At 31.9% G+C, this 21,453-nt stretch overlaps 1 protein-coding gene across 3 annotated transcripts in view; it reads left to right on the top strand.

Moving 5' to 3' along the window:
* Nucleotides 1-1,912: 1,912 nt before the first annotated feature.
* Nucleotides 1,913-21,453, top strand: part of LOC129219790 (polyadenylate-binding protein 2-like) — a 28,113-nt gene continuing 8,572 nt past the window's right edge. For all 3 annotated transcript variants that reach the window (XM_054854092.1, XM_054854090.1, XM_054854091.1), the window contains exons 1-7: nucleotides 1,913-1,998; nucleotides 2,273-2,379; nucleotides 10,922-11,024; nucleotides 13,145-13,206; nucleotides 15,276-15,382; nucleotides 18,073-18,160; nucleotides 18,542-18,666. In XM_054854092.1, coding sequence (XP_054710067.1) covers nucleotides 2,278-2,379; nucleotides 10,922-11,024; nucleotides 13,145-13,206; nucleotides 15,276-15,382; nucleotides 18,073-18,160; nucleotides 18,542-18,666 — 587 coding nt within the window. In that variant the 5' untranslated portion in view covers nucleotides 1,913-1,998; nucleotides 2,273-2,277. The remainder of the gene's footprint in view (nucleotides 1,999-2,272; nucleotides 2,380-10,921; nucleotides 11,025-13,144; nucleotides 13,207-15,275; nucleotides 15,383-18,072; nucleotides 18,161-18,541; nucleotides 18,667-21,453) is intronic.

The raw sequence follows: 21,453 nt of genomic DNA, 5'->3' as shown, positions 1-21,453 counted from the left end.
ATAGGGGAGAGCTAATTCCATCAGTCTTGTGTAGGGGTTGGGGGGGGCTTTGGGATCCTTGTGGCCATGTATATGTGCTAAATAAAATTGCTAAATAACATCACATCTTATGCTTTGGCATAGGCTTTTCCTTTAAGGGGTCTAAGGATCTTTAACTTTCAAAATTTTCGACTTTCTGGAAAAAATATGTTATGCGTAATTTAATTTTGAACAATTTGATACCTTATTACCATATGTAAAATTTTTTTTCAAGTTATCGTAAAATTGCGTACCCTTTCCCCATAGAGATTTATGTTAACAGCAGCTGTTTAAGCATCTTTTTTTCAGGTGCCGGTTTCACCCATTTCTCGTTTTGCGTGCATGATATCTCAGAAAGTTTTGTATACATTTCCGTAAAACACTTAATGCATGTTTGTCTGGTTTATTTTTATGATCTGAACCTAAAAATTTATTTATTCTTAAAAAAAATAATTATTTTAATTTTATAAGTTAATTAATATCAAAAATTTTCAAAATTTTGGGCGAAAATGTATGTATTTTTTAATATTAACTTTCATTTTTAGTTAAAATTTAGGTTCAGATCATAAAAATAAACTAGAAAACATTCATGAAAAGTTTTACGGAAATATATCAAAAACTTTCTGAAATATCATGCACGCAAAACAAGAAACCGGCACTTGAGAAAAAGAGGCTTAAACAGCTGCTGTTAATATTAATCTCTATGGAGAAAGTTTATGCATTTTTACGATAACTTGAAAAGTTTTTTGCGTACGGTAATAAATAAGGTATCAAATTGTTTAGAATTAAATTATGCATAACATACATTTTTTCCAGAAAGTCGAAAATTTTGAAGGTTAAAAGTCCTTAGACACCTTAAGCTCAAAAATTTAAAATGAAAAAAATATTTGCACCTCTTTAAAAACATTAAATTTTAAGGGGGGAGCAGGAGGGGACGATAATCCCGCTAATTTAGTAGAGAGATTTTATAGTTGCTTTTCAGTTTCTCCTACCCTCTGAAATAGCGGACCTGGCCAGATAATCAAAATTTTCATTTTTTAGAGAGAATTCATGCCCAATCAGGGGTGCCCCCACTCCACTATCGGGAAAAAAAATCTCGACCCTCTTTTCCTTTTTATTTTTCATAGCTCTTGTTTTTTTCTGTTTATTTATTTATTTGAATATTTTTATTTACTTATACTTGTTTATTTTTAATTATTATTATAATTATTATTTTATTCGAAAAGTTCTGTGCCAATGACATACCACATACACCCGCACACACACGCGCAAACTAAAAAATTAAATGAAATATAATGTAAACAATAAAATAAAATAAATAAAAAAATATAGAGTAATAAATAAATAAAAAAAAATTAAAAAAAAATCCCCCTATCCCGATGCCAATTACAGTTAATATGACTAAAATATGCAGTTCAAATTATCTATATTCGCTTTAGCTCCCAAAGAAAAAATTTGCATTTTAAAAGTCAGGTCACAAGAGCCAAATTATCAATAAATTGAGAAGTTGAAACAAATATCAATTATCAAACTTTTGAAATTTCATGCTTTATTTTAAAATATGTTTTCCAATTTGAAGGTGCGGCTGCCTTAAAACTTATTATGAACATTATTTTGAGGGACATTCTTTCATTGAAGTACTTTTGAAGTTGAACTTTAAAGTATCCAACAATATTTCCATTCAGCTTCAATTTTATCAATTATTTGTTATTCAAAGCGAAAGCAAAACCGCATTTTAAAACACCCAAACAAATGCAATCGTGCGGTTTGTTGGCAACGCTAAAAGCTCCATCTATCCGCTCAAACTGAACCTCAAACAGCGCAGCGTTGCATCCTCGTAGGCTACGCCAATACCAGCCTTTGCTCAACTCCATTTGTTTCTTCAGAATCTCTCTTTGGCAATATATTTTATTGTTTGTTGTAGCGCCATCTAGGTTCAGAACCGGTGCGTGTTGTTGTGTTGACCAAAATTTGTGATTTGTAAGTACCAACTTATTTGTTGATTAAATTAATCAGACTATAATTTCATTATAATTTTTAAACAAAGAGGTAGTTCTCATTTTATGGTTTTTGAATTTTTCTAGCTAGTCAATTACTCTTTTCCCTGCGTTCATGTAATGTATTTCTTTGACAAGCGGGAAATTTGAGATGTCTTTCGTATATCAACACATTTAATAATCTTAAACCTCTTTCTTCTCAAAGCTAGATATTATCACTAATATTTTGTAAAAAAATGTCTATTGATTATTTGTAGATAAAATGACCGACCAAATCAGAGAAGATGACGAAAGACTTTTCAACACCGACATTGACAGTGCTCAAAATGGAGGAGACAATTCTATTATGGATGATGAAGAAGCTGTAAGTTCTGCAAGATTTCACGGAAATTATGACGAAACTAAACGCGATTTTGATTCATTTTAATTGTGTTGATTTATAGTCACAAATTTGTTTAATCGTGTTATACTTTGGCACTTTTTTCATTAAACTTTAGAATGTGGTCTTCACATGAAATCGAGTACCGAGTTCCAATTATGTTTTAAGAAGAACTACCAACACTCAAGTAACGAATTTTGAACTCGTTGGAATAGTAGTATAGACCTCCATGTCCAAATAATTGTTTTTAAAATAAAATTCCAGCTGAAATTTAATTATGTATTATTTAAAAGATTTTGTTTATGTCAATAATTTTACAAATAAGTTATTTTTTAAATTAAAAATAAACAAATACATAAAAGGTAGGATTAGTCAATTTGGAATTAAAACAAATTATATCAACCTATATACTTCTAGTCCACCAAAGGTAAATAATTTTTAAAAGCAAATGAAACAACGTTAAAAGCACAAATGTACAGGAGCACTGCAGACACCTTTTTCTGCATTACAATGAACATCTTTTTCAGTGCATAAAACGTAAGCTAGTGAATGTAAAAAAAATTCGACTTTTGTCAAATGTTTTTAAATCCATAACCTCACATTTTGTGCATTGAAAAAAGCATTCCTTGTAATGCCAAAACACATGTCTGCAGTGTTCCTGCACATTTGTGCTTTTAACGTTGTTTTATTTTTAAAGAAAAGGTGTTTTTATGCTTCTTGTAAACAATTTTGTTTGTAGCAAAAATCCATTTAATACTATAAAAATTTCATATTTTCTGTACTTACCTTTTTTTGTCCTATTTTTAATAAATAAATTTCATTAACTTTGGGGCATTAAAATATAAAATTTACCCCCATTGAAGCATAACAAACTTCATTGTTCTCAAAATTTGAATGTAAATGATTGCAGTATATTATGTGCTTGCACTTTTTTATTAATTGTGAAATCTGCTTTGAACAATATTCATACAACTACTCGGTATTGACCAAGTACCTGATCAAAATTTCGCCGAGTACCGAGTAGTCACAGAGTACTCAGTATATCTCTAGTAAAAATATTACCAAACCAATGGTATAGGGTTGCCCACAAGGTTGGCCAGATCAGACCCAATTGGGTTGGACCCAATGGGTTTTTTTGAAAAAACCCATTTAAAAAAACCCATTATTTAGCCCACTTTTGGGTTTTTAAAATTTTCTAAGAAGTTTTTTAAAAAATTAATTAATTTAAATACTTTCACGATTTAAAATTCTTTTTTATTTGTTCTTACCACAGACAATGAGCATAAAAAATTAATTTTGAACTTTAATAGTATTTCTTAACTCTTAACGGCATTAAAAAAATACTTCAAAGATTTTAAATAAATATATTTTACTCTTTTTTTTAACTGGTCAATAAATAACTCAAATTATCTTGACTAAGTCCTGTGACGTCTGATTTTCTCAATGATTGTACAGAGGAAACTACTCTAGCTAAAAGGTTTTCATGTGAATTATTTTCTGCAAACCAACACGTCACAAATCTCGAATAAACAAGGCATATTTTTTAGAAATTAACAGGTTTTACAAACGGTCGGACAGAAAACAGAATAGGATATACAGTATTTTCATTATCTTACAACGAAAAAATTTAATATTTCTCACTCTATACACAGAAATAGAAAAACAGGCAACATAAAATTCAAAGAAATGTCTTGATTGAGCTGGAATTCAGTAAAAAAGGGATTTAAACTACTTGAGGTTCTACAGTAGTTTTGCATGACAAAATGAAATACCATAAAATAAAATGCAAAAAAAATGTAATTAAAAACGAACAAACGAACAATAGATTTTATCGCTCGAGAAGTAACTTTGCCCTAACTGTTGGTAATCATGGAAACTAAAAAAAATCTGAAACTTCACCATTCTTGGGTTTTGTCGTCTTTTTTAACTTTCTTCAGAAAATGCTAAATTTTCCAGCTGTTTTTACCCCAAGACAATTTTGTGCTTTGTCCATATACTTACGCTACAATATGCTACAAGCACCCTACATTTTCCCTAAAAAAAGACAAAAACCCACATTTCTTTTTTTAAAAAACCCAGCTTTAGTTGGGGTTTTTTTGGTTTTATTTTAAAAAACCCAAAAAACCCCGGGTCCATGGGCTTTTTTAAAAAAACCCGGGTTTTTGCCAACCCTGGTTGCCCAAGCAAAAATGGTCCAATCATAGGGTTGCCGCTATTCGAAGTTTTAATATTGAAACTTCGGATAGCGGCACCCCTATGATTGGATCACTTTTGCTTGGGCAACCAACCCTATACCATTGGTTTTGTAACATTTTTAACTGTTTTTTTAAAACTTATGTGGAAACTCGGTGATCGTAAATTACTTATTTTTGGGCACCTTTTATCCCCTTGCAACCCTGATTAGGGACCAGAGAAAGGTAGGCAACCTTAAATTTGCGTTTTATGTACAGCTTTTATTCTTCATTTATGACAATAATTTCTGGAAACTCGATGAGGGGTAAATTATCTCCCTCTTTGAAAACCTTTTATCCCCTGACAACCCTGATTAAGTACCCAAAAAAGGTAGGCAAACCTTACTTAAGCGTTTTATTTCCATCTTTTGCTCTTCATTTATGATAAAAATTTTCAGAAACTTGACGAGGGTAAATTGCTCATCTTTAGGCTCCTTTCAATCCCTGGCAACCCTGATTAGTTCACGTGAAGGAGGTAGAAATTCTTGCTTTCGTGTTTTATTTACAAGTTTTACTCATACATGGTAACAATTTTAGGAAACTCAATGAGTGTAGGTCAAGCCTAGTGGTATCTCGCTCTATTAGTATAGGACCTTTATTCCGGAATATCAATTTAGTACATAAGTCACAGCAAACAAAAATCATGATCATGAAAACAAACCCTTTTTGAAAATTGCGATAGAAAAAAATGAAAATGTTTTGTACATGAGTATATGAAAATTCTTCATTTCTAGTCATTTTCAAAATATATTCATTTTATTTAATTTTAGAACATTTATTTCTCTAAAGAATTGTTTAATCCTCCTGATAAGGGAGGACCCCCTCCTTATCCTTTGGAGGAATATAGACATTGTCAGTGTATGCATATAACTCGGACTAGTCACCGTTAATACGAAATAAGATGCTCTCTGTATGTGGTTTTGAAAACTTTTATATTTTCAAATCTATGTGCTTAGCCCCCCCCCCTCACAGTTTTATCTCTTGTGTTTTCAGTTGTATGTCAAGATAAGTGTTTTTCAGCAATTATATTATGTAGTCTGCAGGGGATTGGAGGAAACAGCAATCCTTTTTGGAGTCGGTTCCAATCAACTCGGGTTATCGGGACTCCACTTTAGTTTAAATATTTTAGTTATCAAAAAATATCCCAGAAGTATTATATGCAATGTGTTTTTAATCTAAAGATTTGTGTTTTTTTAATGTCAATGTAAATGAAATATTAGTACAGTAGAACCTCTGTATAATGACCCCTTCGTTAGAACAACCATCTTAAGCAGTCCAAATTGTTTTACCATAGAAATAATGTTAATTTTAAATCATTACAACGACCCCAAGCATATTATTTTTCGTTAGAGCGACCGCCAATTTTAGACCTCAGAACTCATGAGCAAGTGGGCTACTGTACATTGTACTGTGGTGCAACTTCAAGAAACCTGTACTTCTCTCTTTGTGTTTGCTTAAAGGAGGGGAGGGAGCATGACAAAAAGGGGAGAACTAAAGGCCAAAGGGAAGGGTGGAGGAGCAGTCAAAGACATTTATGAGAAACAAGTTGTAAGAACAGACATTCTTCTCATTCCCCATTGGCCGGAGACTGCATGCCCGGGAACATGAAGTGTGGTGGGGTTACAGAAGTGACATCCGTCACTCTTCTCTCTTCTCCAAGATTGAGAAATTCATAATGCACCGTTAAGAGCAAGATTTTGGCTTCGATCGATGAGAATAAATGTCCAAAAGCTGAAATTGTGAGACAGTTTGGTATTCAAAAAAGCACAGAGATAAAATTTTAGCAGCGAATGATGCAGGTGTCTCAAAATCTAGAATGCGTGCACCAGAGGAAAAATTCCTGCTTTTAGCGAAAGCCTTAGTGGAATGGCTCAAAATGATGCGGTCATGCAATACTCCAATAGATGGAAATGTCTTAAAAGAAAAAGCTAGGATTTTTTCTGAAAAAATGGATGTTGAAATAGATTTCAAAGCTTCAAATGGATGATTTGAGAAGTTCAAGGAAAGGCACAGACTCTCTTTTAAAAAGCTATGCGGTGAGAGTGCGGAAGTCGATGCTGCAACAGTCAACGGATGGAAGAAAGAACAATTGAAAACTCTACTAGAAAAATATGAGCCAGAGGACGTATTTAATGCAAATGAAAACGGTTCTCTAATACAGTAAAGAAAATGTGCACGGAAGAACACATTCAAAGCAGCGGTTGACAGTTCTTCTTGCGGCACACCTGACAGGAACCGAGAAGTTGCCTCTTTTATTAATTGGAAAGTCAGCAAACCTAAGGTGGTTTAAGGTTGTGAAAACTTTACCGATTTCGTACAAAAACAACAAAAAGGCGTGGATGACTAGTGCCTTATTCGAAGAATGGATTTGAAAACTTGACCGAAAATTGGCTGCAAGTAAAAGAAAGATTTTGCTGATTGTTTACAACTGCACTGCTCATTCCACATTTGGCAATTTAAAAGCCATAAAGTTGGAATTTCTCCCTCCTAATGTCACCGCAATATTTCAATCCTTAGATCAGGAAGTTATACATTGTTTCAAATGCAACTATCGAAAAATGTTAGAAGAATGATTGCTGCTATGGAAAACGTGAAGACATATGACATTGATATCCTAGGTGCTATGCATCTAGCCAAATCAGCATGGAAAGATGTTCCGCAAAACGCAATAGCACATTGTTTTCGTTATGCAGGTTTAAAGACGAAAGAAGAATTTCAGAAAGAGTTGGGAAATTAGTCAGCTGAATTCCGACCGTTGCCGGAACCCTTATTGCCGGTGCTCCAGACAGTAATGAAATGACCCAGCTCCTCAGTGTCAAATTTCCGGATCATCAATTATCTTTTGATGAGTATGTTGTGGTAGATGAAAATTTACAATGCTGCGAAGAAAATTTGAGTAAGGACGATTTTATTGCCCGTATTACCGGAAATGAAGAAATCTGCGAATCCAACGATGGAGAAGAAATCGTCCAAGCTTTTGAAGAAGTGAATGAAAAAGAAGCAATCAATGCCTTGCATCAATATTTTGAAGGACAATTTAATTCTGAAGATTTCCGTCAAAATCTAACGGATATGGAATCCGTGATAATGAAAAGTTCCCAAATGAACTTGAGACAGGCATCAATCAAAGGCTCGTTTTCAAAAATACTGTAATGGAAGAAATAAATACTAGAAGTGTTCTCTAGATATGCACTGTTGGATCATTTCTTTGCTCATTTTTTAAAATTATTTTTACTTTCTTCTATATCTAATATATAGAAGTATTGGATTCGTGCAAATTTTCAAATTTCGAATTTTGACGGATTCGAACGTTTTGAGGTGTGCTGAGTCCATTTCGACTGTTTTTGGAAAATGTATGTGTGTGTGTCGCATCTGTGTGTGACCAGTTTTTTGTGGCCGCTCTACAGCAAAAACTACCACATGAAATCGAAGGAAATTTGGTGCACATATGTGCCCCTATGTGAACTTGTGCCCATTGGTTTTTGGCGCGTATTTCTCCAAGGGGGGGTGGAGCAATGGGACGTTTTTTGAGTTACGCGTGCTTGCTATTCCTCAGGAAGTAACTGGCGGAATCAAACAAAATTTGGTCCTTATGTTGCCATTAGCAGGAACAGGTGCTGATTCAATTTTGGTGTCAATAACTCAAACGGGGGTTGAGCTATAGAACGTTTTTTGTCGTTAATTGTGACTGCTGTATCTCAAGAAATAATGAACGGAATGAAAGAAAAATTTATCAGCAAGTAGCCCTTAGTGGGTATAAGAGCTGATTTCATTTTGGTGTCAACAGGTAAAAAGGGGGTAGCGCAATCGCCCGTTCTTTTTTTCCATTGTGAGTACCCTATCTCAAGTAGTAATGCTACGTTCTGCTTGAAATTTGGAATATATGTAAATCCATATGTAAACAGGCTTTGGTTCTATTTTGACGCCGATCGCTCCAAGAGGTGTTGATTTTTTTTTTTTTTGTGAATAAAAATACCTTTATTAATGCAACAATAAGAAAGATAAATCGTAATAGATTGTCGTCTGCGTATTTCTCGTGATTTTAGTTGTATGGAAACAGGGGTCTGGCCAGAGGATATTTGGGTTCGTTAACGGACCCTTCACAAAAATCCGATCAACCAAAACGGACCTTTCACAAAATCCCGATTAAACAAAACGGACCTTTCACAAAATCCCGATCAAACAAAACGGACCCTTCACAAAATTCTGATAGCGGATCTGTCACAAATTGTTTATTGAAAGAGCAAATCTGAAAGCAAAATAACGCATATTTCTGTGTATAAACCGCATATTTCTCTGTATAAACCGATAATTTTTGGAACCTTTTTTTAAGTCAAATTAGAGGGATCAGCTTATACAAAATCGACTAATTTTGAAAAAAAAAGAAAAAATCGGCACTCTTGCGGTGCTCCGATGCTCCTGCAAGCGATAAATAATTGCTACTGCCAAATAAATATAATGGTTGTTTGTTTTATCACAGCTAATTAGCAGCGGTGTTGTTGTAAACTTTTCTGAAAAGGCATTGGTAAGCACTTTTCTCCGCTCATGATTTAATAAACAATAATAATATATATCTGCGAAATGAACTTAGAACTGCAAAGGGATAGTAAGGGTGAGGAAAAAATATGATCGCTTCAGATAGGGTTACCAACTTCGAAGCTATCACCACTTAGCGTCTGGCGTTGAACCTTTATAATGACTTGATTAGAAAATATTTTCATCATTTTGCCAGCTTGTCAATATTTGCGTTTTTACGGTGCGGTGCGATGTTTAATTGTTATTTTGGGAGAAAATTATATGGGTTTTGATTTTTCGATGCTGAAAAGGATGATAAACTTTAAATAAACTCTTTTAATTACAGTTTTTTTTCTTTAGATGTCTACATTTTGAAAAATGCAATCTTTTAACATCCGATATGAGAATCATATTTTGTTCTTCTTTCAAGCTAACTTCGCTTTATTAGGATTCAAATAAATGAAAAGTCTCTTTATTTCTGTTAGAACTCTCATTTCAAGTTTTTAAAGCAAAATTCCATAAATTCTGTTATGATTCAAAAATTAAAATGCTGAATAGATGGTTTATTTTATTTTATTATTATTTATTTATTTATTTTTTGGGGTCAACTGTGTTCACAGATATTAATGATATGTTATCATAGCACTCTAAAATGCAATTTTAAAATAATTTTATCAAAAATATTTCTTTTACAAGCCGTTTTTATACTTTTGATGCCTTCACTTTGAGAATTGCGATCTCTTTGCATCCGCTATGGGAATCCGATTTTTCGAATTTTTGATGATTATTACGCTTTGTTAAGAGGTAAACAATTGAAATTTCTTTTTATTTTTGTTAAAATCACGGAATTTATAAGTTAGAAACGAAATTTCATGCTTTTTAAGAGTGTCTTGGGTCAAAAAGTTGAATGCTGAACCCTATTCTGAATTTTGTTTTATTTATTTATATTTTTGTTATAATTATTTTAAATACTGTACAGAAATATATCTAGTATAATTTAACATAATGCAGAATGGTAGATAAATATTGATACTTGAAAGAGCGATGCCCCCCCCCCCCACGCCAAATATCAGAAAAAAAAAATCCAGAATGATTTTCTCGTCATAGAAGAAGAAAACACTCAACTTTAAGTTTAATTGATGTAGTTTGTGCCATCTCTAAATTCTAAAATTTCATTTTAACAAAAAAAAAAAAAAAAAAAAAAATTTTTCTGCGAAATTTTTTGATTTTTCACAAAATTAATTCATTTTTCACAAAATTATTTGATTTTTCACAAAAAACGGACCCTGTGAAAAATCCTGGACAGACCCCTGGGAAATGATCGGAACTATTATCTCAATGACTTAAAATTTTTAACTGTTGCCATCTTATGTTTGTTAACAAATAAAATATTTGTAATTAATTCAAGCAAGGCTTTTAAAATAACTTTCAATTTTCACTCTTTGCTTTGCTTTTGCAATAATTCAGACATTGGGATGGTCGTCAAGTTTTTGCATGTGTAATTTTGTTTTTGTTGGGAATATTGCTTCCTCGTCACGCATGGAGAGGGATCAGAAAAAAAAGAAAAATATAGAAGAAAGTTTCGTGATAGCCACAACATACTAGTTTCAATATGTTACAATAACCTTTCGTTACAACGACCATTTGATGTTGATCCCATAGGGGGTCGTTATACCGAGGTTCTACTGTAATAATCTATAATTTTATGCTTGGTGTAATACTGTATATTTTTTATAATACAAATATTGGTTTTATTCATTTATTTATTTATTTAATTTAAGGATTTAGAGTTAATTAAAGCACGAGTCAAAGACATGGAAGAAGAAGCTGAAAAACTTAAACAAATACAAAATGAAGCTGAAACAATGTCTCAACTTCCATCAAGTAAGTGACAGAATTTCATGCATAAACTAGCTGCGTGCCCAGCGTTGCACGGGCTACTTAAAAACTGAAAGATATGTCCAATTGATGTTTTTGTATTACTCTGACATCAGTTTCTAAAGCGCTAAGGAGTAAATAAATACTCGTAATGCAAGGTTTGCAAAACACCAGTAGAGCATATTTTTGGCGAAAATCTCTTTAACGTTAATCATAGTTATCAATGATACAAGTCATGAGTATTTTCAATTAGCACAAAAGATGAAAATATATGCATTATCAACTATAATCTGCGCTCACGTTAAAATGAATTACATCTGATAGACTCTATCTGAAATATTTATGTACAATTACAATCAGCTTTTTACATAAAATGACACACACTTTTTGGTTGAATACGTGAAACTAAAGCCCAAGACTAAATAAATACCAATGAGCATTAATTTAATACCAAGTCATCAGATTCTGATTTAGCTTTAGATAAATCCTTAAAAACAACGTTTTGTTTAACTCTGTTTCACTTAAAGAAATCCAAACAATCTTAATTTAACATGTTCTTTTAACGATACAAACTGTATTTCAAAATAGAAACAGGAAGGAAGTTATTACAATTCGAAAACTCGCCCATGTGACGGGAAAAAGTCCAACAAAATAAACATAATTAGTCGCACATCCTAAATGTACCAAAATATGAGGCCGGTGAATGATAAACTTACACTACAATCAATAAACATAGCTAAAGAAACAACTTTAACGTTAAGAACATTGAATGTAAAAAATAAAAAAAGGACAGACTATAAAATAAAGGCTATGTCCGAACAGAGCAACCAATTTTAAACTAATTTAAAATGAAATTCTAGATGGAAACATTGTTTTAAGATTTGGACAGCAGCCAAAAAAATCTCTTTTAAAACAATTATTAGAATTTTACTTGCTCACTTATATGCAAAATGGCAACAGGAAAGAAATAAAAATTCCTGAATAACGTTATGTTGATTAATGTTTTAATTAATATCTCCGCTAATTCAAATCGCACAGTTACGAGATTGGTCCCATTGTTTTCTTTGGAAAATTTCGAATTTATCGGCATCTCGTTTGACTCTCAATTCGCAGCGATTCTCGAGAAGATAGATCTTCAGATCGACAGACAAGAACAGATTTTAATATTACAGTGGATTTTTTGTTACAGAATATTTAACGTATATCATCATGTTGAATGGTCGGAATCATGTGCGAAATCTTATCAGCCAAGTATATTTTAAACCAATTAATAGTTTATGTTATATAGTCGAAAAAAAAAGGAAGTAATTATGAGGGTAATTGAAAGTCGTTGATACAATCTTTGAAAAAATAATGTGAATGTATTTTTATTTGTGCATGCAATACTAAACCTGGGAGTTGCAATCCCCATATCAGCAAGCCAGGAGGGTGGGGGCAGGGTTGTCCTATTTTGTCCACCTCGGAAAAAACCGTCCTTGACAAATTGTCATTTCGTTCATTTGTCCACTTTTTCAATTAACTGAAAGCAGTTTTTAGCTAAAAATCTGAAGTTAGAAAGTTATAAATAATTAAATAGATTCTTCCTATTCAAGTAATATTTTAATATAAAAATAGCATACATAAATAAGTATATAAACAATTGATTGTAAAATATTTCAAAATGAAATTGTGAAAAAGTAAGATCAATTGAAATTTATGTAAGTGTGCATATAAATCAAGTGAGTGTTAAAAAGTTATAATGCATGTAATAGCATTTATAAAAACAAACACATCAGCTGTAAATTTAAGATGTTTTTCTGTGATATGGAGGTTTAGTACCCATAATTAGTGAATTTATTTAATTAAAATGCAGAAATAAAAAGTTTTTAAAGGTTGGGGACTCAAAACATTAAAAATCATATTTAAAAAAGAGAAAAACTACTTGATATTAATAAATAAGGTCTTCTTATTTCATCATTCTTCTGCCTTCATCAACTAAGCAGTTTTTAGCTAATATATTCATATATGATCTAAGTTTATGTTTCAAATAATAATACTTTCTTGAAGTTTATGCGCAAGTTAAACTTTCTTCTTTTTGAATGCGCTTGTTGTTATTGTTCTTTTATTTGGCTGTCAATATTTTTTAGCTGGAAACTTGACTTTAGAAGAAAAGATGGAAATTGATTCAAGGTCCATTTATGTGGGCAATGTGAGTATAACTTATTCAGAAACTCCTTTTAATTTATTAAAAAATGTGTATTTAAAATAACATTGAAAATGTAAAGTAAAGTATAAATAAAAATAATAAAGCAATAAAGCACTCAATTTGCAACTGGTTCCATGATTGTTGTCAGGGTTGCCAGAAACCCTCTTTTTTGGCATCCTATAGCTGTTCTTTCATCTGTAAGCTTACTGTTTTTACATGAAAAAAAGTATTCCTTATAATCTTGAAACACATAGGTGAAACACATGGTACATACATTTAAAACATTTTGGAAAGGTGTGTTTTAAAAATACTGTGTGTCATTCGAAAAATGTAGTTATATGTTATAGTTTTTAACAAGAACAGAGCAGAAAAATATGCACCAAATTCAATCTTTTGCTACCTTCTGCTACAAAATATCAAAAATCTTGTTGCCCCCCTCTCAAAGGCGATGGTTTGCAACATTGGAAACCCCCCCTCAAAAATGGACATTTCTACTTGCTAAAATATCCTAAATAGATTTTGTTAAGTATTTTCTCAACTTTTCACTTAAAAGCATAAAATGGCATCAATTCATTCATTTTAGTAGTTGTTGAAAAAATATTGTTTTAGAAAAAAAGTTATTAGTATTTATTATTATTATTTTTCTTGGTTGCTTCCTTTTCTGGTGAAGTGTACTTTATTATTTAACTAGTGGTACCTGCACGGCTTTGCCCATAATAGAAAAATTAAAAAGTCTTTTGGTTCGCCTGTATATTTACAAATAATGTATGGTGAATTTTCTCGCCAATTGGCTTGTGCTCATGTTACGGTTCCATGTTATGATAATTTCGTAATTTACTTGTCCATCTTATGGTAATTTTGTTCTTAAAATTGGAATAGAAAAAGAACCACATCGAATTTTCGAAAAATCGCTTCGAGGTGCACACCCCTACAGTATGCTACAAACTAACTTCATTCCAAATTTCACAGGGTTGGCAAGTTTCTGCCGAGGCGGTTAAAACCACTGGTAAAAAACCGGTTAAAGCCGGCATGGCAAAAACCATTTTCTGCCACATTTGCGGCAAAAACTGGCAAAAACTCATAAAACGCCAAAAAATTAATTTTTGACATGCAATAGAAAATGCATGGAAAATATAATTGTTAACCAAAGCACAATTTAATTACAATATTATGTGTAATTCAAAATCAAACGTTACATTGTTTGAACCCCGTTGTTGCCTCTTAGAAAAGGTGGTTTTAAAAATCTAAAGTTTCCCAATTTATTATGCACAAATGAGAAACTTTAGAATATTCCTGCAAAAGAAAAACTAGCTGACAATGCATCGAGGAATAAGCAATGTTTGTGAAACTTTCATCTGTTGCATATTTTTTTAAACTGGTCCACTATGTAGTAACTGGTGTAGTGGTAAAAATTTGATTGAGAAATGTAAGTTTCTAGAAATGGGGCCAATTTGTTTTACAAAGCTGTGACATTAGGTACAAAACTAGGTTAATATTGGCAAGTAAAATTCTTGCACTTTCTTCTTGAAGCACAGGAATTGCAATCAGTAATGCCTGTTTAATTCTGTGTGTCACTTCTCTTTCTAATATATGGTTTTACGTCTTTTGTTAGATTAATCCAAATATTACGAGCGTCTGCAATTGAAAAGATCCCTTTCTGAACTAAATCAAAGTTACTAGCATAAAATTTTATTTTTTTACAATGATGAAATAAAATTTAATTTTTTAGTTTATTTAAACGAATATCATTTAGTAACTTAGTTTTCATTTAGTAACTAGTTACTTGAGTTATTAAAGACGCTTTTAAGTTTTTGCCAGTTTTTACCGGTTATAACCAGTTTCTGCCACTGGCATGGCAAAAACTAGTTTCTGCCGGCAGAAAGCCAGCCCTGAAATTTCATAAAAATTGGGCAAACGGTCTAGGCGCTATGCTCGTCACAAAGATCCAGACATCCTCCGGACATCCGACAGACTTTCAGCTCTATTATTAGTAAAGAAGAGTGAAAAAATTAGAGTAATGTAGTGATATTTTCTGCAAGGATGGAAAAGTTTAACAATATTTGTATTTGTAGGTGGATTATGGTGCTACCCGTGAAGAATTAGAACAGCATTTTCATGGATGTGGGTCTATCAACAAAGTCACTATCTTGTGTGATAAATACAGTGGCCATCCTAAAGGGCAAGTTTTAAATCTCTATCATTTTGACACGAAATATTAAAAATTGCAATCAGCTTCCTGGTGAGGTCTTACTTTTCAGTTACATTTATACACCTCTGGTGAATGTTAGTTCTCTTTGGCTTCATATTCTTTTTTGTAATATTTTTGCAGTTTTAGATTATTACTTTTTTTTTTCCTTTTTATAATAATTTTCTAGGTGATTTACGAAGACTCAATTAATAAAGAAGAAATTCGTTCATTGCTATTGCAGTAGAACTTCAATTATCTGAATCAGACCCCATTCGGATAAACAAAAAACCCGACTATTAGACTTTTCTTTCCGAAGAAAGAGCGTATTTTAATTGATTACTACTGTTGGCCCGGCTTAATCGAATATCGTCTGTTCTGAGAAATATTATTTGATTAAGTGGGGAAGTTTTCTGGTACCTTTCTAAATAAACAACATTTGTCTTAAAGCGTAATAATAATAAATCAATCACTATATAACGGAAATAATTAAATGTTTTTGGTAAAAAGTTTTTGAAATGAGCTAAATAACCAACAAAATAGTTTAATAATTAAGTACGTAAGAAAATTATAAAATGTAACTTACACGTTACTTTTGTTTTGCCATCTGTTTTCACTGCATTATTTTTTGAAAAAAGTCTATAAAAGTAGATAGCTTGTTCAAGGTCTTTTAGAAACATATTTACTAAACCACTTTCTCCCCCCTCGTCTACTGTGTCTTACATTTAATTTTTATTTATTTATCATCGTTTAAAATGTGTATATTTCTTTGTGTTATTTAATTTAATTATCTACTGCTATCGTTTTTGTTTTCTTGTAATGGCAAAGACAAAAGAAATTTGATGGAACAGCTTAAATGTATTGATAAAATATGAATGTTGTTTTTTCGCCTGTTGTCAGTGAAAACTATTACTTCATGTTTTTACGTCAATACTATTTCTTGCTTAATTTATTTCTAATTTATTCAAAAATTTTCTCAGCAAAAATAATCTCAAAATTTCTCAGTGAAAGATTATCAATATTATTCGATTATCCGGGGAAAATCTTCGATGAGCGGGTATCTTTAACATTGCGTGTATGGGGAAATATTCGGTTCCAGGGGTTTTTATTCGTATAAGCAGGGTATTCATTTATTTGTTACCAGATTAAGCGGGGCTGACAGTATATGCATATTTGAAAATTTGAGATATAAGCTATTTTTTAAAGGACCAACTTTAATTAATAATAAAAAAATAAGCTTTGAAGATAGGTGTTATAGAGTGTTTTCAATATCTTGGGCTAGTTCTTAAATTCTGGTCCCCAGAACAGCTTAAGTGCTTGGAGGAGGGGGGTGGGTGGAATTTTAACTGTTGATTCTGTGCACTGCTTTAAACTCACCATCAGTTTGATTTTTTAACAATTTGCTCAGAAATAATATAACTGGCTTGAACACTTCATTCTTATTTAGCAATTTGCACCAAGTTAACAAAAATTGATTATTTTTAATTTTTCCTTTAAGTCTTGCACTTTATCTAGTTGGAATTGTCTTTAGAGTCATAGTGCCATTTTAAATAGTATTTTCATAATGGACATATCGTCGCCTCAGAGCAACAGTAAGATATCTTAGTGTTATTTCTGGGATTAGATATCTTACTGTTGCTCTGAAGCGACAATATATTCGTTACAAAATATACAAAGTGGTTTACTTTACATTTACAAAATGTATAGTTTAATCTAGTTCTCTTGGGATATATATTTTTTAAAAATTCCGGAAGTGATTTGGATAGTTGGAATTCTACCGTAGATTACAGTTACTCTAAACATATCTTTACACATTTATTTTTCCTGACCAACCATAAACTGAATTTTTGAACTAATCTTTTTTACAGGTTTTGATTGAATTTTTTATTAAGTACAGAATGCAGCAAGATAACTTTCTTATATTAAAACTCAATGAAACCCATTTGGTGAATCAGAATGGTTTTTTTTAATTAATTTTTTTTATAAAAAATGTAGATACATATCTAAGTTTTGTTTTACATGGTTTTAAGAATCTAGGTGACCTGAATAGCCCATACAAAGAAAATGTTCCTTTTTCCTCCGCAATATGATGAAGTTGACTTAGGAGACGTTTGGTTACAATAGAAAGGAGAATGGTTCTCACTTCAAGGGCATCATTGGCTGCTTTGAGGAAATGCTTCTTAAAATGCCTTATCTCAAGGAGGTAATTTGGAGTGCCTAGCTTGTCCCCCCAATTTGGTAAATTGCGATTTTTTGTGAAGTTTTTTCTGTATCTCGCCTTATGAAAACCATCTTAAGGATCCTACAAGGTCTGAAGGTTGACATCCGAGCAGGAATTGCCAACACACCTGCTTTTATGTTAGGAGCGGTAGTGAGAAATGTCAGAAACTTACTTATTTAGTGCATAGACAACCAGCTTTATCTACCTGATGTGCGATTCAAAACTGAAAAACAAAACTTTAGATATGTTCCTATATTTTTACAAATCACCTAAAACATTCTGTTTCGCAAAATATTTTTATAATTTGAGAGCTATTTTGCCATACCCTGTACTATGCATTATTAGTCAAAGTTAAACATTGTATAGTTCTGAGAAATCTATTTTTCTGATTTCTATACTGATTTATTCTTAGTGAATACCTATACTAAAAATTGCAATGCTTTCATTTTTCTAAAAATTATAGATTTGCTTACATTGAATTTGCCGACAAAGATTCAGTATCTACTTCAGTTGCATTGGACGAGTCTTTATTTCGTGGAAGACAAATAAAGGTTTGTAAAAGCTTTTGTCTCAGCTTTTTAGCTTCATTTATTTATTTTTAAAAAATTAAAAGTTGTTATTATTATTTTATAATATTCTTCATAAGACAATGCAGGGAATTAAAAAACTTCTTTATTTTTTTAATGAAAATTGAATAGATAGATGACTTATAAAATCATAAAATGCTGAGGAAAACTGGCTTTTGTGTCCTTGCAATTTTTTAAAATCCAGAAAAGTTGTGGTTTCGAGCATTCCAGATCTTGGTTCTCCTGCTGCATATAATAATATTCTTACTTATGCATGTTCAAGTAAATTTAAGATTGATACGAGTTTTAGTATTTTTAAAAATTAGTTATGTGATGTGTGATGCAGAATTGTTAATATATTTCCAGATTTTACCAAAACGTACTAATCGCCCTGGTATTAGTACAACCAACAGACCTCCTAGAGGAAGGTTTCGTAGATCACCGAGGCCTTCATATTTTGGTGGACGCAGACCTATGAGAAGATCATTTAGGTAGATATTGCTCTCTATGTTGCACTTTTTGACATCTGACTAATTGTATTGTGTGACGATTTAATTGCCCCTTTATATATATTGCACACTGGCAAAAAAAAAAAAAAAGAGCATATCTCAAAAAAAAAAAAAAAAAAAAAGTGTTTTGTTTCCTGATTTTAACAGCAACAGAATAGTATTTCACTATCATGCACTGAGTATAGATTATAATATTCATTTAAATTTGGATCCCAATTCTGCTGAATTGAAATAAGTTATAACAACGTTTTTTGGTCTATGAAGATTTGAACTCGCTACTTTTCCATTATTAAAAAGACACTCTAGCTAACTGAGCCAATGGACCTCTATTTCTGAGTGTTATGCATTAAAGCAATGCCAAATAAAAAACAAATATATCATTTGATTCTGACAAAGCAGCCAAAATGTGACCTGTCTGTTTGGTGAAAAAATCTTTAAATGATACCATACTTATGACGTTTGTTAAGGTATTAAAAAAGACCACATTAAAAAAAAAAGAAAAACTTTTGAGAAAATAATATATATGATTAGGAAGGTTCAAAAATATAAATTGTACTCTTCATTAGCTTGCCCCTATTCCATTTAGTATTATAGAATTGAGAGGTGAAAAGATCAGGTGAAATGGCCAATAACTAGAAGTCACAATGTTTTACCATTTTATAGGATCAAGGGGAATTCAAACATATTTTGGCACTTTTTTTATAAGTATAATAAAAATAAATACTGTAGGAAAGTTTTGCGTATGGTCATAATTTGTTCAATTTATTGTTGCATCTGTGACATTTGTACTTATGTATTGCATTTTAATCCAGAAATTTCAAACTTAAGCTTCTTTTTATGTATCTTAATTTTAAGTATCAATTTTCTGAAATGTTATTGTTTAAAAAATAATAATTTGTATATGTGGACATGACATAGTGAATCACTATTTGGGATACTGTTGATCCCCGATTAGGGTGAAACTGCATTATCTGAATGTCATAATCAGGCTGTTAATTTACGCTTGTAGTTCTGCCTTAGCCATGGGGCAGTAACTTATGGCCGATTTACCAAAGCTTTTACTTTCACACATGAGCCGCACTAAGCTTGCAGACTCTCATTGAGCGCTAAATTGATTTTAGCAACCACTCAGCTTCAGTAATAGGGCATATGCCCAGAGCCGGCCCTAGCAGTTTTGCCATCCCAGGCGATGTTGACAAGTGCGTCCCCTCCTCTTAATTATATAAAAAATAATTTTTAAATCATTGAGCATACTCTCGCGTATTGCTGCAAAGAAAAAAAAACAACAACTGGGGAACAAATTTGCGTTTATCATTTTTTTTTGTCTTTTTTTTTGCCATCATGAAATTTGCCGCCCCTAAAACCTGATGCCCTAGGGGCACAGATTGCCTACTTCAAGAGCCGGGCCTGCATTTGTCTTCATCTCAGTTATTGCTATTCCATACTGTTGATTCGAAACTGCAGAATCATAATGTTGTACTTGCTTTTGATTCTTGCATCTATATGTGTTAATTATCCCAAATTAGAGCAGTAATCATTATTTTCCTCCATTTCTCAAAATAAAGCTGCGATTTAGTGTGCATAAACTTAAGCTTTAAATTCAGATTCTTTGGGTTTATTTTGTCAAAAAGCGAATTCGCTCAAATGCTTCGTGATGTTTCTCAAAAATCCCTTTCTTAAATCTTTTTGGAAAAGAGCCTAATGACTCAGTCAATACAAGTAATGTATTTGGGAGTTCATCATGCTTCAAGTTGTGTGGGACATATCCTATCCCTGTACAATGTTGGCATCATTTTTTCATAATAATATTTTGTGCATCTTATTTATTGTATTAAAAGAGATCCAGTCACGGAAAAAAAAAAGACATAGCATTGTAAGGAGTTCTCCCAAATACTTCTAGACAAGATTTAAAAAAAAAAAAAAAAAAAACTTTACCTAAAACGGTATGAATTCATGAACTCAGATTTGAAAAGACTGAAGATGTGTACTGTTCCCAAAGCAGACTGTTCTTCTCAAGTAGTTCCAAGCAGTATAAGAATAAAGACGTACCACACTCATAAGTGGGTCTTTGCCATGTGAAAAACAACACATTTTGCTAAATAAGGATGGATTTTTTTTTTTACACCAGTGCCATTGGACTAGAAAAGTCCAATGCTAAACAATATTGCCTTTTTAACTCCTCTCAGAGAAGATAAAGCTGATCGGCAAGACGTGGGAAAAGTGGTTAGTACTTTAATTGGACAGAAAAATGGCTTTTGCTTGGTATTGGGAACTACCAAAATCCTTGTTTCACGAATGTAAAAACATATCCTTTGGAGTATGAAAAATCTTTGAGGACTTTCTCTTGAGGAAGTTTATTCTAAGACTAGATGATACCTGACAGCTTTTGTGATTTTTTCAATAATTTTTACGAAAATTAATCAGTTTTTATAATGTTTGGCTAATGCATTTTACTTCTTCCCTGATTAATTTTCTGCTTTGAAAATTTTTTTGGTGGGTTTGACGAATTTTTCATAAAACTATTTTCGCCAAATTTCAGCAATCTTTTGCCAATTTTTGTTGACTGAATTTCATTTGCTTCATCATTTAGACTTTATAGTAATGATTGTCTTACTTAGATGATTTTCTCTCTGTCTGAAAATAATATTCATCCTTTTCCCTTTTTTCCTTCTGAATTTTTGAGAAAAATCTTCTGAATTCTTAGGTCAGTGGATTGCAAACAGAAACGGTTAGCTTTTTTTCAAAGTGTGAAAACACTTAATCGCATAC

The sequence above is a fragment of the Uloborus diversus genome, chromosome 4 (genome assembly GCF_026930045.1).
Source record: "Uloborus diversus isolate 005 chromosome 4, Udiv.v.3.1, whole genome shotgun sequence".
In the NCBI taxonomy this organism is placed as follows: domain Eukaryota; kingdom Metazoa; phylum Arthropoda; class Arachnida; order Araneae; family Uloboridae; genus Uloborus; species Uloborus diversus.
This window is presented reverse-complemented; position numbering and strand designations above follow the sequence as displayed.